The 13847-nt window shown below is 49.1% G+C and overlaps 1 protein-coding gene across 1 annotated transcript in view; it reads left to right on the top strand.

Moving 5' to 3' along the window:
• The first annotated feature begins 2245 nt into the window (after positions 1-2245).
• The window catches only part of VSTM5 (V-set and transmembrane domain containing 5), a 31580-nt gene continuing 19978 nt past the window's right edge, over positions 2246-13847 (top strand). The window contains exon 1 of the mRNA XM_034758951.1: positions 2246-2602. Within this exon, the coding sequence (XP_034614842.1) occupies positions 2278-2602 (325 nt within the window). The 5' untranslated portion in view covers positions 2246-2277. The remainder of the gene's footprint in view (positions 2603-13847) is intronic.

The following is a 13847-nucleotide window of genomic DNA, read 5'->3' on the forward strand; positions in this document are numbered from 1 at the left end:
TGCTGGATGTGTGTAGGGAAACTTGCACTGCTGTTGTCTATGCTGCACCTGTTCTGTGATCATAGAATCATAGAATATCAGGGTTGGAAGGGACCTCAGGAAGTCATCTAGTCCAACCCCCTGCTCAAAGCAGGACCAATTCCCAACTAAATCATCCCAGCCAGGGCTTTGTCAAGCCTGACCTTAAAAACCTCTAAGGAAGGAGATTCCACCACCTCCCTAGGTAACCCATTCCAGTGTTTCACCACCCTCCTAGTGAAAAAGGTTTTCCTAATATCCAACCTAAACCTCTGCCTCTGCAACTTGAGACCATTACTCCTTGTTCTGTCATCTGCTACCACTGAGAACAGTCTAGATCCATCCTCTTTGGAACCCCCTTTCAGGTAGTTGAAAGCAGATATCAAATCCCCTCTCATTCTTCTCTCCTGCAGACTAAACAATCCCAGTTCCCTCAGCCTCTCCTCATAAGTCATGTGCTCCAGCCCCCTAATCAGTTTTGTTGCCCTCCGCTGGACTCTTTCCAATTTTTCCACATCCTTCTTGTAGTGTGGGGCCCAAAACTGGACACAGTACTCCAGATGAGGCCTCACCAATGTCGAATAGAGGGGAACGATCATGTCCCTCGATCTGCTGGCAATGGCCCTACTTATACAGCCCAAAATGCCGTTAGCCTTCTTGGCAACGAGGGCACACTGTTGACTCATATCCAGCTTCTCGTCCACTGTAACCCCTAGGTCCTCTTTTGTAGAACTGCTTCCTAGCCATTCGGTCCCTAGTCTGTAACAGTGCATGGGATTCTTCCGTCCTAAGTGCAGGACTAAGTGCACTTGTCCTTGTTGAACCTCATCAGGTTTCTTTTGGCCCAATCCTCTAATTTGTGTAGGTCCCCCTGCATTCTGTCCCAACCCTCCAGCGTATCTACCACTCCTCCCAGTTTAGTGTCATCTGCAAACTTGCTGAGGGTGCAGTCCACGCCATCCTCCAGATCATTAATGAAGATATTGAACAAAACCGGCCTCAGGACCGACCCCTGGGGCACTCCACTTGAAACCGGCTGCCAACTAGACATGGAGCCGTTGATCACTCCATGAAGAGGACTTCAATCTCTAGGATTGGCAAAGCCAATCTGGTGCCTTTTTTGAGTTTTAAATGCCACGAGGAAAAGAAAATACAAGCAAGAGAACAAAAGAATCCTACTTTTGGCCCAGTTCTGCAAACTCTTCACTCATGCAGGTCATCCCGTCGGAGTCAATGGCATGACTTGTGAGAGAAAGGATGGATTATTCTGCCACCCACTGAGAAGTCCCTTACCCCAGAAATAGCCAAAGTGAAAAATGGTGCGAGACTGGGGCCTTCAGTGATTGAGAGTTTTCAGGATCAGGTCCCAAATATGTATCAAGCTTAATTTAGTATGGAAAAACTCATTCTGATTGTTGTTACTGTTTGTATTACCATAGCGCATAGGAGGCCTAGTCATAGACTAGAATCCCATTGTGCTAGGTGCTGTACATAGGACAAAAGGACAGTCCCTGCCCCCAGAAGCTTACGATCTAAGTAACTCATGAAGCGCTTTCTTATTAATTTCTGGAGGGAGGGGAAACAACGACTCATGAGTGGTGGAATGAAAAGCAGTCACTCATCTCTGTGGGGGAAGGTGCGCTGGAGGTTGGGTGGTTCTGCTGCACTCTTTGATCATGCATGTGTGGAGGAACACAGAGACGCTGTTGTACAGGCTTGCTCATCATGTTATTTACATCACCCTGTGAGTTCCTGGATATTACAGTAAAACAATCCAGTGTGCCTAGAAATAAAAGGGACAGCAGGCTCACTTGGAATTTGTCTTCTGAGGTTCTCTAAGGGGAATCGCACCAAAGGGTGTCTGAACCTTGGGCCTAGATGGGGTGGAGGACAGAGTTAGAGGTCTATGGCAGGACATTACACCCCATATAGTCTGTTTCCCTGCCACCGTGATGTATTTCCTCCCAGACAAAGAAACTGGCACAAACTTTTCCCTGATCTAACTCCACTGAAGTCAGCAGAGTTCCACCAGGGATGAATGTGGCCCAGTTCTAAAGTGGTGAGGTGGAATAGTGCATAGTAACGGAGCAACATTGCTGGTTCCTCTGCAGAACTGCCAATTAGATGCTTATTTCCTGGCTGTATTACAGCATAGCTCTGTATAGTAGTTCCTCTTTTCATTGCCGCCCTCAGCCAATTGCATCTTAAATCAATACCAGAGGATCACAGGGTGTGAGCAATGGGAGAAGCCTATCACTTATGTGTGTGCTTTGTGCGTGGCAGGCAAAAGAATCTCAGGCTCCAGCAGAGACAAAGAGTGTGAGAACTGGTTTAGTCAGAGCCTGCAACCAGCTGAACTGGGTCTGCCCTAGGATCAGTGGCAGCAACTCAGGAGAAGGAGAGAGGCCTGATAGCTCTGAGGGAGACAGCCCTCGGAGCCGGTCATGCTGGCCCAGATACCCTGTTAAATGCAACCCCCTGGGTTTGCTCTCCTCTCTAATGAGACCTCTACAGGGCTGCAGGAGACAAGGCATCATACTGGGGATCGTGACTCTCTGCCTGGCTGCTGGGTGGGCTCTACAGAGTAAGTGTCCTTGATGATTTTAATCTGTTTGCTTTGTGCTCTCCCCAACTTTGTCTCTCTCTTCCTCACCCTACCTTCTTTTCTCCACCTCCTTTTACTTGTCCCTTTCTCTCCTTCTTTTCCCCTTTCCCCCGTCTCCTTTCTTCCCGTCTCTCTTCCAATCTTTGTTTCTGCTCTCTCTCTCTCTCTCTCTCTCTCAGCCCTTTGAGCTGTGTATGAACAATGTAGTTCCTAAGTCTTTGAGAGCAGGGGAATGTTTATATTGCGGCATATGCACTTCCAGCTCCTGATGCCAAACTGAACTCAGCTGACTCGGGCTTGTGGCGCTCAGGCTAAGGGGCTGTTTAATTGCAGTGTAGACATTTGAGCTCAGGCTGGAGGCCAGGCTCTGGAACCCCACAATGGGGGAGGGACAGCATGGGGTGTAAGTCTACACAGTGTTTGGCCTTGGAAAAGTAGCCAAGACAGTTCTGGCAGTACTTTTCATTCACACTACTGGAGTTTGTGTGTTGTGGGGAATCAGATCTACTTTGCTGGTCTTTACCCTGACAATGTTAATAGTTGGAGACATCTAGCCCCAGTGTCTGTTCCCTACTCCTTCTGCAGAAGTAAGAAAGCAGATGAGCATTCAGCATTGGGTGAGCTTCAGCTCCTAGACAGGATGAGAGCACATGGATTTAGTAGTGACCCAGCAAAACTGGAAACCAGGTGTAATTCCCATCCCTGGCTGAGAAAGAGGAGGCTTCTACTAATCATATTTTTCTCCTTTATATTTAAACAAAAGAGAGGAAACAAGAACATTTAGTGCAAACAAACCGTACTTAGCATGACGGGACAGAGCAAAATTGAGAAATATGACAGTGCAGTCAGCAAAAAGATAAATGAGACTTAACTCAGAAACACAAAACATCCCGAGTACATTAAAGACAGTGAGCCAAGCTCCTCCCGGTGTAGTACAGTCAGTGGAATTAAACCAGGAATCTATTTGACCTGATGTTTCCTGTGTTACTTCCAAGGAGAGGGTTAATAGAAGCAGCTAGGACAAGCAGAGAGGTATTAAAATTGGAGTCAGGAGTGTCTGCCTCTGATAATGACTTGCTGTGCAACTCTGTGCAAATCACTTCACTTAACAGTCCTTCAGTTTACATCTTTGTAAAGATTAAATTCCATATCTTCAGCTACAGTAGGATACAGAAGGGGAGTGATGTAGCCATTAGCCCTTTGATAATGTTACTAACGGTCAATAACATTTTATTTCAAAGCTTTCTCCTCTTCACGAATAATTTCATAGCTGCCAGCTTTTCTCCAAACACATATGCTATCAGCATGATGTAAACTCAGTTTATGTAGCCACGTTAAGGTCCAGTATATGCTGCATTAGTTTCAATTTTGAATCTCTGCAGGGTGAATAACTTGTAGTCCAGCATTTATAGTCTGCAGGAGATGGAGATCTCATTGTACGAGCAATGGTGTCTTCCTGTCAGTTCAGTCTATTCATATTTCTGTGTTGAACGGATTTTTAGTTATTCTTTGCAGCTCAGCACATGTACACACAGAGTCATCTTGCAGTCATTCACAAGAAAATGGATTAGGGTGTGATATTTGCTTTCAAGGCAGTCTGTTTGGATTGGGCAAGTTCAAGAGATCTAAATTGATTGCATGCTAAAATATATTTATATGTTTACTTTTCAGATTGCCAGACTTGACTATGTATGTTAGACAAAGATTTTAAAATGTTTGCAATTATTTTCTGGCAGAAAATTATGCCAGAAAATGCATTCTGTGAAAGGAATACATTTACCATGCAATTACCATGTTCAGAACAATACCATGCATTTATCAAAGCAAGTCACTTTAAAGCAGTGGTCTCAAACACGTGGCCCAGGGGCCGCATACAGCCCCCGGGGTTATTTTCTGTGGTCCGCGAGCTCCTCGTGGCCCCCCCCCCCCGAGCGTTTACCTAGAGGGCTCCAGCCCGACGCGCAGTGGGGGAAGGGCAGGCTCCCTGCCTGCCCTGCCCCCTGCCACTCCAGGAAGCGGCCGGAACGTGGGGAAGGAGGGGCACAGAGCTCTGTGTGTTGCTCTTGCTTCAGGCAGTGCCCTCAGCAGCTCCCGTTGGCTGCAGTTCCCCTTTCCCAGCCAATGAGAGCTGCTGGGAGTGGTGCCTGAAGCAACAGCAACACACAGACCCCTGTGCCCCTCGTCCCCCAGGTTCCGGCCACTTCCTGGAGCGGTGTGGGGACAGGCAGGCAGGTGGCCTGCCCTGCCCCCAGTGCGTGTCGGGCCGGAGCCCGCCCCCCGAACCTCCCCCTGCAGCCCAACCCCCTGTGCACCCCGCACCCCTCCTGCAGCCCAACCCCCTGCTATACCCCACACCCCTCCTGCACCCCACACCCCAACTCCCTGCCCTGAGCCCCCACCACATCCCACAACCCTCCTGCCCTCCCTGGGGGCAGGAAGGGGGCAGAGTTGGGGTGGGGATTTCAGGGAAGGGGTTGGAATGGGGGCAGAGCCTCATGAAAGGGGTGGAGTGGGGGCGGGGCAAAGGGTGGCGTGGGGAGGTGACAGTAATGCGGCCCTCGGCCAATGTACTAGTCCTCATGTGGCCCTCGTGGTCATTTGAGCTTGAGACCCCTGCTTTAAAGAGCAAGGTAAAAGGACTACATTTGCCAGGCACCACACCAACACATAGACCAAAAAACAATAAACACCTGATGTGGGGAATAAATCTTTTAAAACAATTTTGAATTGTCACCAGAACAGAAAACTGACCTTTTAACCTAATTTTCATGGCTCCTATTTACTCTTTCAGGAGTAAAAAGTGAAATTGACCCATGTTCATAGGACCTATGAGGAGGGCCTATCTGAGGAGAGCCCTGTGCAGCCACAGCAAATGTGGCTTTACCCTGAAAAATTACATTGTAACACTGGCATTGAGGGATTCCATGTTTATCATTTCTTGATGATTCCAGATCAAATGTGTTCAGTAAACAAATACAAAGATGGGGTTTTATCCTTAGGGCTGATCTTACAAAGCTGTGATCTGAGAATTAAACTGTTTTTTCCATCTTGCACAACACCACCAGTAATAACGATTCTGCCGGTTAGATGCTGTGCTGCTGTACTGAAGGCTGATAGGCGTCACAGCTATAACTGAGAGTGGAAGTTGCTGGTAATTTATCCCATTTATTTTCTTAGGTTGGAAGGAAATTGAATTTTGAAAGTACAATTTTTCCATTGAGAATTTTATTCTTTTTGTGTTTGCCTTTGCTGAAATCAAATTTGTGAACTCTCCACAAAGCTCCAAACACAGTCCTAAATGCTCTTTTCTGTGGAGGTCATTTACACTCACTGGAAGGTACCTTTATGCTGCCATAGTGGCATAGAGAGGCCCTAGTGTACCTGAGAGTCAGGCTTTCTGTGTTTTCAAGGGTACATATATTTGCAAATTTATATTTTTTTCAATTGAGTACAGCAAGAAGGGCCATGAAAAGGCTTTAAAGGAGACATGCTCACCAACAGCTCCCCCAGACAAGATGTTCTAGTAACAACATGAAACAACCCTTCAGTAGTGAAACTTACCCTTTACTCTTCCAGGTGTTTTGGGTCAATAACTGAGGATTTCATTCTCCAGCTCAAGCATCATTGGGGGGAGGGGTAGCTCAGTGGTTTGAGCATTGGCCTGCTAAATCCAGGGTTGTGAGTTCAATCCTTGAGGGGGCCACTTAGGGATCTGGGGCAAAATCAGTACTTGGTCCTGCTAGTGAAGGCAGGGGGCTGGACTTGATGACCTTTCAAAGTTCCTTCCAGTTCTAGGAGATAGGATATCTCCATTTATTTATCATGGGATGAGAAGGGACCTCAGGAGGTCATCTAGTCCAACCCCCTGCTCAAAGCAGGACCAATCCCCAACTAAATCATCCCAGCCAAGGCTTTGTCAAGCCTGACCTTAAAAACCTCTAAGGAAGGAGATTCCACCACCTCCCTAGGCAACCCATTCCAGTGTTTCACCACCCTCCTAGTGAAAAAGGTTTTCCTAATATCCAACCTAAACCTCTGCCTCTGCAACTTGAGACCATTACTCCTTGTTCTGTCATCTGCTACCACTGAGAACAGTCTAGATCCATCCTCTTTGGAACCCCCTTTCAGGTAGTTGAAAGCAGCTATCAAATCCCCCCTCATTCTTCTCTTCTGCAGACTAAACAATCCTAGTTCCCTCAGCCTGTCCTCATAAGTCATGTGCTCCCCTAATCATTTTTGTTGCCCTCTGCTGGACTCTTTCCAATTTTTCCACATCCTTCTTGTAATGTGGGGCCCAAAACTGGACACAGTACTCCAGATGAGGCCTCACCAATGTTGAATAGAGGGGAATGATCACATCCCTCAATCTGATGGCAATGCCCCTATTTATACAGCCCAAAATGCCATTAGCCTTCTTGGAAAAAGGGCACACTATCGACTCATATTCAGCTTCTCGTCCGCTGTAACCCCTAGGTCCTTTTCTGCAGAACTGCTGCCTAGCCATTCAGTCCCTAGTCTGTAGCAGTGCCTGGGATTCTTCCGTCCTAAGTGCAGGACTCTGCACTTGTCCTTGTTGAACCTCATCAGATTTCTTTTGGCCCAATCCTCTAATTTGTCTAGGTCCCTCTGTATCTTATCCCTACCCTCCAGCGTATCTACCACTCCTCCCAGTTTAGTGTCATCTGCAAACTTGCTGAGGGTGCAATCCACGCCATCCTCTAGATCATTAATGAAGACATTGAACAAAACCAGCCCAGGACCGACCCTTGGGGCACTCCGCTTGATACTGTTAGAGCAAAGGTCAACTACTCGCCTATTATCCCATCTGCTCCCCACATGCATGTAGCCAGCTGCTTTCCGCATATATGACATCTGGTGGTGAATTATGGCGAGTGTGGAAAAGAACTCCAGGGGCTGATCTTGTTTGCATAGGCACATCCACTCGCCTGGCATGAAACAACAGCAACTCAAAGTGGTTATTTTGGCTGGTGTAGGATCCCCAGTTTCTTTGTTATTGGGGCAGGAAGAATAAAGTTTTGTTACCCTGATTCTGTGAATCAAGGGCAGTGAACCTGTTGTATGACAGAAGGACTGAGTGAGTCCTTCACCATTACCTAAGTAGCACTTGCTTGACAAGGGGCATGGGTTACAAAACCCAGTGAATAGAGAGAGGATGGGGACAGGTATTTGTACCTGATGGTATGGGCCCCCTCTCTGAGGGGTTGAAACACCAATTGCACTATCCCCCTCTCTCCACTGTTGAATATCAGAGCTGACTTTGATTCCATTAGGAGTCTAGTTACAGACTGCTGAACTGAATTCACTCTGGGCCAATGGTGCACTAGCACTGGGGCTCCCCTACTATGAGCTGAAATCACAAAAGAGCTGAGATCACTGAGGCTGTGTTAACTAGTGGGGGAGCCTGAAGCTATAATGCTAAGCGGCTGGCAGAGCAGCTAGCAGAGTGGAGCCTTGCGGGATGGTTGGAGTGGAGCTGAGCGACTCACAGGTCGGTGAGCGGAGTGGAGTGGCTGGAGGAGCAGAGCAGAGCGGAGCCTTGTGGGAGCGGCCCAAGGGATGGCTGAAGTGGAGCAGAGCTGAGCGGTTCACAGGTCGGTGAGCAGAGTGGAGCAACTGCCAGAGCAGTTCGTGGGACGGTGGGAGCAGCTCACGGGACAGCTGGTGGAGTGGAGTGGCTCGTGGTGAAGGCTGCGGTGGAACCCCGTCGGCCTCGGATCACGTAAGGTGCCCCTTAACGCCCTGTGTGCCCCCCCCCCGAACTCTGGGGCTGCACTGACCAGGGACAGAGACTTTGGGGGGTTGTTGGACTTTTGGGACTTTGGTGATCCTTGGGTTGCTGGTTTCAAGAACCCAAGGGAAAGGACACAGCCCAGCTTGCTGGGGTGGGGTTTTTTTGCTCATGGTTTGTGTTATGAATCCTGTTTGTGGTGTTTTTCCAATTTAATGCTGATGTCGTTTACCTCATGTTATTAAACATTTTTTGTTACACTTAGACTCCGTGCTTGCGAGAGGGGAAGTAGTGCCTCTTAGAGGCACCCAGGGGGTGGTATGTAATTGTCCCAGGTCACTGGGTGAGGGCTCGAGCCGGTTTTGCATTGCGTTATTGAAGCAGAACCCCTAGATACAGAACCCGGCCCTTGTTGCTGCCAACTTAGATGGGCAGAAGGGTTACATATGTATAACAAGACAATCAGTCAAGGAAGTCAGACAAATGTATTCTGAAGACCCCCAGAAGAATAATCAATCAAGGAAGTCCAACAGATGTATCCTATTTACCCCTAGAAAGGAATTTAAGGATTCCATAGGTTAGCAGAATGTATGCACGCTAAGTTGTTTGTTACTGGGTATAAAAAGGCCTGCTTTGCGCTTGTAAGGTGTGTCTCTCTCTCTCTGGCATTAGTCGAGGAGAGCACCCGCTCAGCTGACTGATCAATAAAGAACTTGAAGCCGTCGTTTAGACTCCCGTGCCTCCTTGGAGTAATTGGGTAGCTCCAGGGGGAAACGAGCCCATTTGGCTAACAATGGCACCCCAGATGGGACTTCTCTCCCTGTAGAGGGCGCGGAACGGCGGCCGAGGGCGATCCCGGAGAGTGGCCACCTCGAGCTGTTGGTTTGCTCGGGCTCCGGATCGTCACAATCGGCTGGGGCGGCTGCCTCCTCTCTGAAGAGAACTCTGAAGGACACAGAAGCAAGACGGCTTCAGAAGAAGGGGAAAATCCGACTGCCGGACGCGGCCACTTCGGCCGGTAAGTGCGTTTACCTCCTGGGTTTGAGGAATAACGCCCCCGAGATGTGGGTTGGACGATGGAAATCCCCTAGGCAGCCTGTGTACGGGAAGGTATATTAGCATCATTGTAGCTTTATAAATGTCTTGTTGTTGTGTTTCTGGTTAAAGGGCAAGCAAATAACGGGCAATGAGTAACATCACTAATTCCACAAGTCCATGGGCCGTTCTTAACAACTACTGGGACTTGGAGCAACCTCAGGGATTACTCTTGTTTCTGGGAGGGGTAATCTTGTTTCTCCTCTTAATGGTGTGTTGGAAACCGAGATTGTAACTGATTAAGGGATCTGTGTGAAAGATGAATGAGTGCCGCTGACAGGTCTGAGGCTTAAGCTGACTTCAGCCGCCCCAAGACTCCTGCGAGGGGAAACCTGGTGACCAGGATATCTTGATTGCAAGGGGGGTCAGCCAAACCTCGTGACCCAGCGGATATCTGAGTTAGAACTAGATCCCTACCCCTAACCCCTCTTGATACCTCTGTCTCGAAAGACTCTGGGTAAATCATAATGGGGTCTGGACAAAGCACCTTCTCCGGGACACCCCTGGGATGTATGCTGGATAACTGGAAGGCGTTTAGACGCCAGGCTGATTACGGAATTGTATTATGTAAAGACAATCTTGTAAAATTCTGTACTCTTGAATGGACGACATTCGGGGTGGAATGGCCCGAGGGAGGGACGCTCAAACCAGAAATCGTACAAGCTGTACATAGTATTGTGACCTGGGATGGACATTGGGATCAATATCCCTATATAGATATCTGGCAGGACCTCATGGCCAATCCTCCCCCATGGTTGCAGAAATGTAGATCAAAAACTATTAAGACCTTAATGGCCCGTGCCCCTGTTAGGAGACCCTGCCCCCCTGTTAAGAAGTCCTGCCCGCCGACCGTGATTCCTTCTGCCCCCGATCCTATGCCCCCTCTCCCTTTGTATCCTGACCTCCCAGCTCTGATGTCCTCAATTGAAATCCCCACCCCCTCTTCGAAGGATAATGCCTCCACTGAAAGGGGTGGGCCAAGCCACCAGGGCTCCTCCAAACGGGAGTCTCCCCCAACCTCTCTGAGCTCCTCGGTGTCTGATCGCACCAGAAGCAAGACTGGCCCCATGACAGATCAGAGTTCTGAGGAGCGGTGGAACGTGTCATCTGAATATCGCCCTGGGGACACTAAGATTACCCTTACTCAATCGACGAGCGAAGGTGACCTGGTACACCAAGGGCCCCTGCAACGGAACTATTTGTATCCACTGCGGGAGACTGAAGCCCCCGGTGGTGAGCTCACTATGATATATGTCTCCTTTACTACTAGTGATCTATATAATTGGAAACAACAAAATCCACCGTTCTCGGAAGATCCTGCCCCGCTAACAGCAGTATTTGAAACCTTAATTACTGCCCACAACCCTACCTGGGGTGACATGAGGGTCGCTCTTAACACTCTATTAACCGCGGAAGAGAGGTGCTTAGTCCTCTCAAGGGCCTGCGAGTGGGTAGCTGAGACAGAGGGAAACTCGGCCACGGTGGCTGCGCGGCTGCCTGAAAGCCCTCCCAACTGGCCACACGATGATACGGCAGGCCGGGCCCGTCACGGCCAATACGCCACGGCTATAGTACAGGGAATGAAACGCTGCATTAGAAAAACCCCAAATTGGGCCAAATTATATAATATAAGACAGGAAAAGAATGAAAACACAGCCGCTTTTTATGAGCGGCTTTGTAATACCTGTAAAAGATACACAGACCTCGATCCTGAGGACATCAACGGGAAAGGGGTACTAATTCCCCTTTTCATTGGACAGTCCTATGAGGACATTAGAAAGAAGTTGCAGAAGTTGGAGTGGGCGTCGGGCAAGAATATAAAGGAACTTTTAGAAATTGCCATGAAGGTTTATGATCGAAGGGACGATGAGGAGCGAAGGAAAGGGGCCCGCGTTTTAGCCGTGGCCCTAAGAGAAGGATATGAAGAAAGGGGGGACAAAGTTAAGGGGCGGCCAGGGCCACCGGGGAAGGGGAGGGGCCCCCACCTGGGTCGAAATCAGTGCGCTATTTGTAGGGAAGAGGGACACTGGAAGAATGAATGCCCCCGGCGACAGGTGATGGGAAAGGAACATAAAGATAAAACCCCGTCCCTTCCCATCCTCTACAATAGGACAGGATTTTCAGGGGAGGGATCTTCCCCATAGGGGGGCCGGGGGACCCAGCGGCCCCTTCTGGCGGCACAAGCTGCCAGCTGGGATCCCACGGTAAAAATTAAAGTGGAGGGCCGTCCAATTGAAGCCCTTATTGATACTGGGACCACCCTTAGTTTGCTCCCTTTAAATAAGGCTCCCTGAGGTAGAGCTCGGGGACGTGCCATAGTCCAAGGGATTGAGGGACAAACTACAGCTTTGGGAAAAACTCTGCCTCTCCTAGTAAAAATAGGGGACCGTCAAATTTCCCACCAGTTTGTTTGCAGCCCCTCTTGCCCCATCGCACTGCTCGGACGAGATATCCTTACCAAACTGCAGGCGGAAATCTTGTTTGACAATGGGACTATGGAAGTTAGACTTCCTAAACAGCAAACCTCCAACTACCAGATGGCCCTCGTAGATGCTAGAAATCTCTCCCCGGAATGCCAGGGGAGGAATGAAAGGAGCCAGCTGTCAGGGGTTAACCTTGAGGTCTGGGCAGAGGAGGGAGGCGTCGTTCGGGCCCGGAACACTTCACCAGTGCATATTTCCCTTAAGGAAGGAAGCAGCCCGGTCCGAATTCGACAATACCCTCTTAAGCTGACCACTAGAATCGGGTTAAAGCCTCTGATTCAAAAGTTTCTGCAGTGTGGGTGGCTCAGGGAAGGCACGTCCCCATACAATACTCCGATAATGAGGGTACCTAAGCCTAATGGGCAGTACCAGTTGGTCCAAGACCTAAGACAAATTAATAAGTTAATAGAAGCCCCCTATCCAGTCGTCCCGAATCCCCATACTATTCTGGGTCAAGTTCCCCAAAATCACAGTTGGTTCTCTGTTATAGATTTAAAAGATGCCTTCTTTTCCATTCCCCTTGATCTGGAGTCTCAGAGACTGTTTGCCTTTGAGTGGGAAGACCCAGACACCCACTACAAAGCTCAATACCTTTGGGCCGTTGTCCCACAAGGACTTACCTGTGCATCCGAGATTTTTGGCAGCCAGTTAAGAAGGGACCTCGCCCCATTCCTGGCTAGACACCCTTCATGCAACATAGTCCAGTATTGCGATGATTTGCTCTTAAGTACCGAGACAGAGGCAGCCTGTAAAGAGCAAACTATAGAGCTCCTTAATTACCTTGGGGCACAGGGGTATAAAGTTTCAAAGGAAAAAGCTCAACTGGTTAAGCAGCAGGTCACTTTTCTTGGATATCATCTTTGCCAAGGAAGTCGTAGTCTGGGTAAAGAAAGAATCCAGGTTATACTTGATAGCCCTCAACCCTGGAACCCCCGAGAATTAAGGGCTTTTCTGGGATTGACTGGCTTTTGTTGGCTCTGGATCCCTGATTACGAGGGAAGAGCCAAACCATTATATGAGTCCTTAACTAAGGAAGGGCTGCTCCACTGGACATGGACCAGAGAGATGGAAAAAGCATTTCGAGAGCTAAAAGGAGCCTTGGTTCAGCTTCCCGCTTTAGCCTTCCCAGACCCGCGGAGACCATTTACCCTATACGTTCATGAGAGGGGAGGGGTGGCTGCTGGAGTTCTGTGCCAAAGGTCGGGACCAACCTGGCGACCCACTGGATATTATTCCAAAGTATTGGACCCTGTCGCCAAGGGGTGGCCTGCTTGTTTACGGGCCGTGGCAGCAACCGCTCTCCTTGTCCAGGAGTCTGAAAAGTTGACCCTGGTGGGGGACACTGAGGTTATGGTCCCCCACGGGGTGCCTCAAATACTGGGTACAGGTGCTGGGGAAAAGCATCTAAATCCCAGCCGACATACCAGATATGAAGTAGGGCTCTTGCTAGCCCCTAACTTAACCTTTAGGACAGTTAGGGTAGCTGGGTTGAGGGACCTATTGCCCGATCCTCGAGTTTCCCATGAAACTAGCCCCACTCATGACTGTATTGAAGTCTTGCAACAGGAAACCAAACCCCGCCCCAACCTCTCGGATTTGCCTTGGCCCAACCCTGAAATTGAAGGGTACGTTGATGGGTCCAGCTATGTGATAGATGGCAAGCGGTTTACCGGAGCCGCAGTAGTAATTAAGGCAAAGGAATACGCAAGTTTAAACTTAGTCCTAAATTGTCCGCCCAAGCGGCGGAGCTGGTGGCTCTTACTGAGGCTCTCCAGTTGGGGACCGGGAAAACTATTAATCTGTATACTGATAGTCGCTATGCCTACATGATGGTACATGCACACGGGACCCTGTGGAAAGAAAGGGGATTTATCACAGCTTCAGGCCAGAGGACTGC

This window comes from Trachemys scripta, chromosome 1 (assembly GCF_013100865.1).
Source record: "Trachemys scripta elegans isolate TJP31775 chromosome 1, CAS_Tse_1.0, whole genome shotgun sequence".
Taxonomy (NCBI): Eukaryota; Metazoa; Chordata; order Testudines; family Emydidae; genus Trachemys; species Trachemys scripta.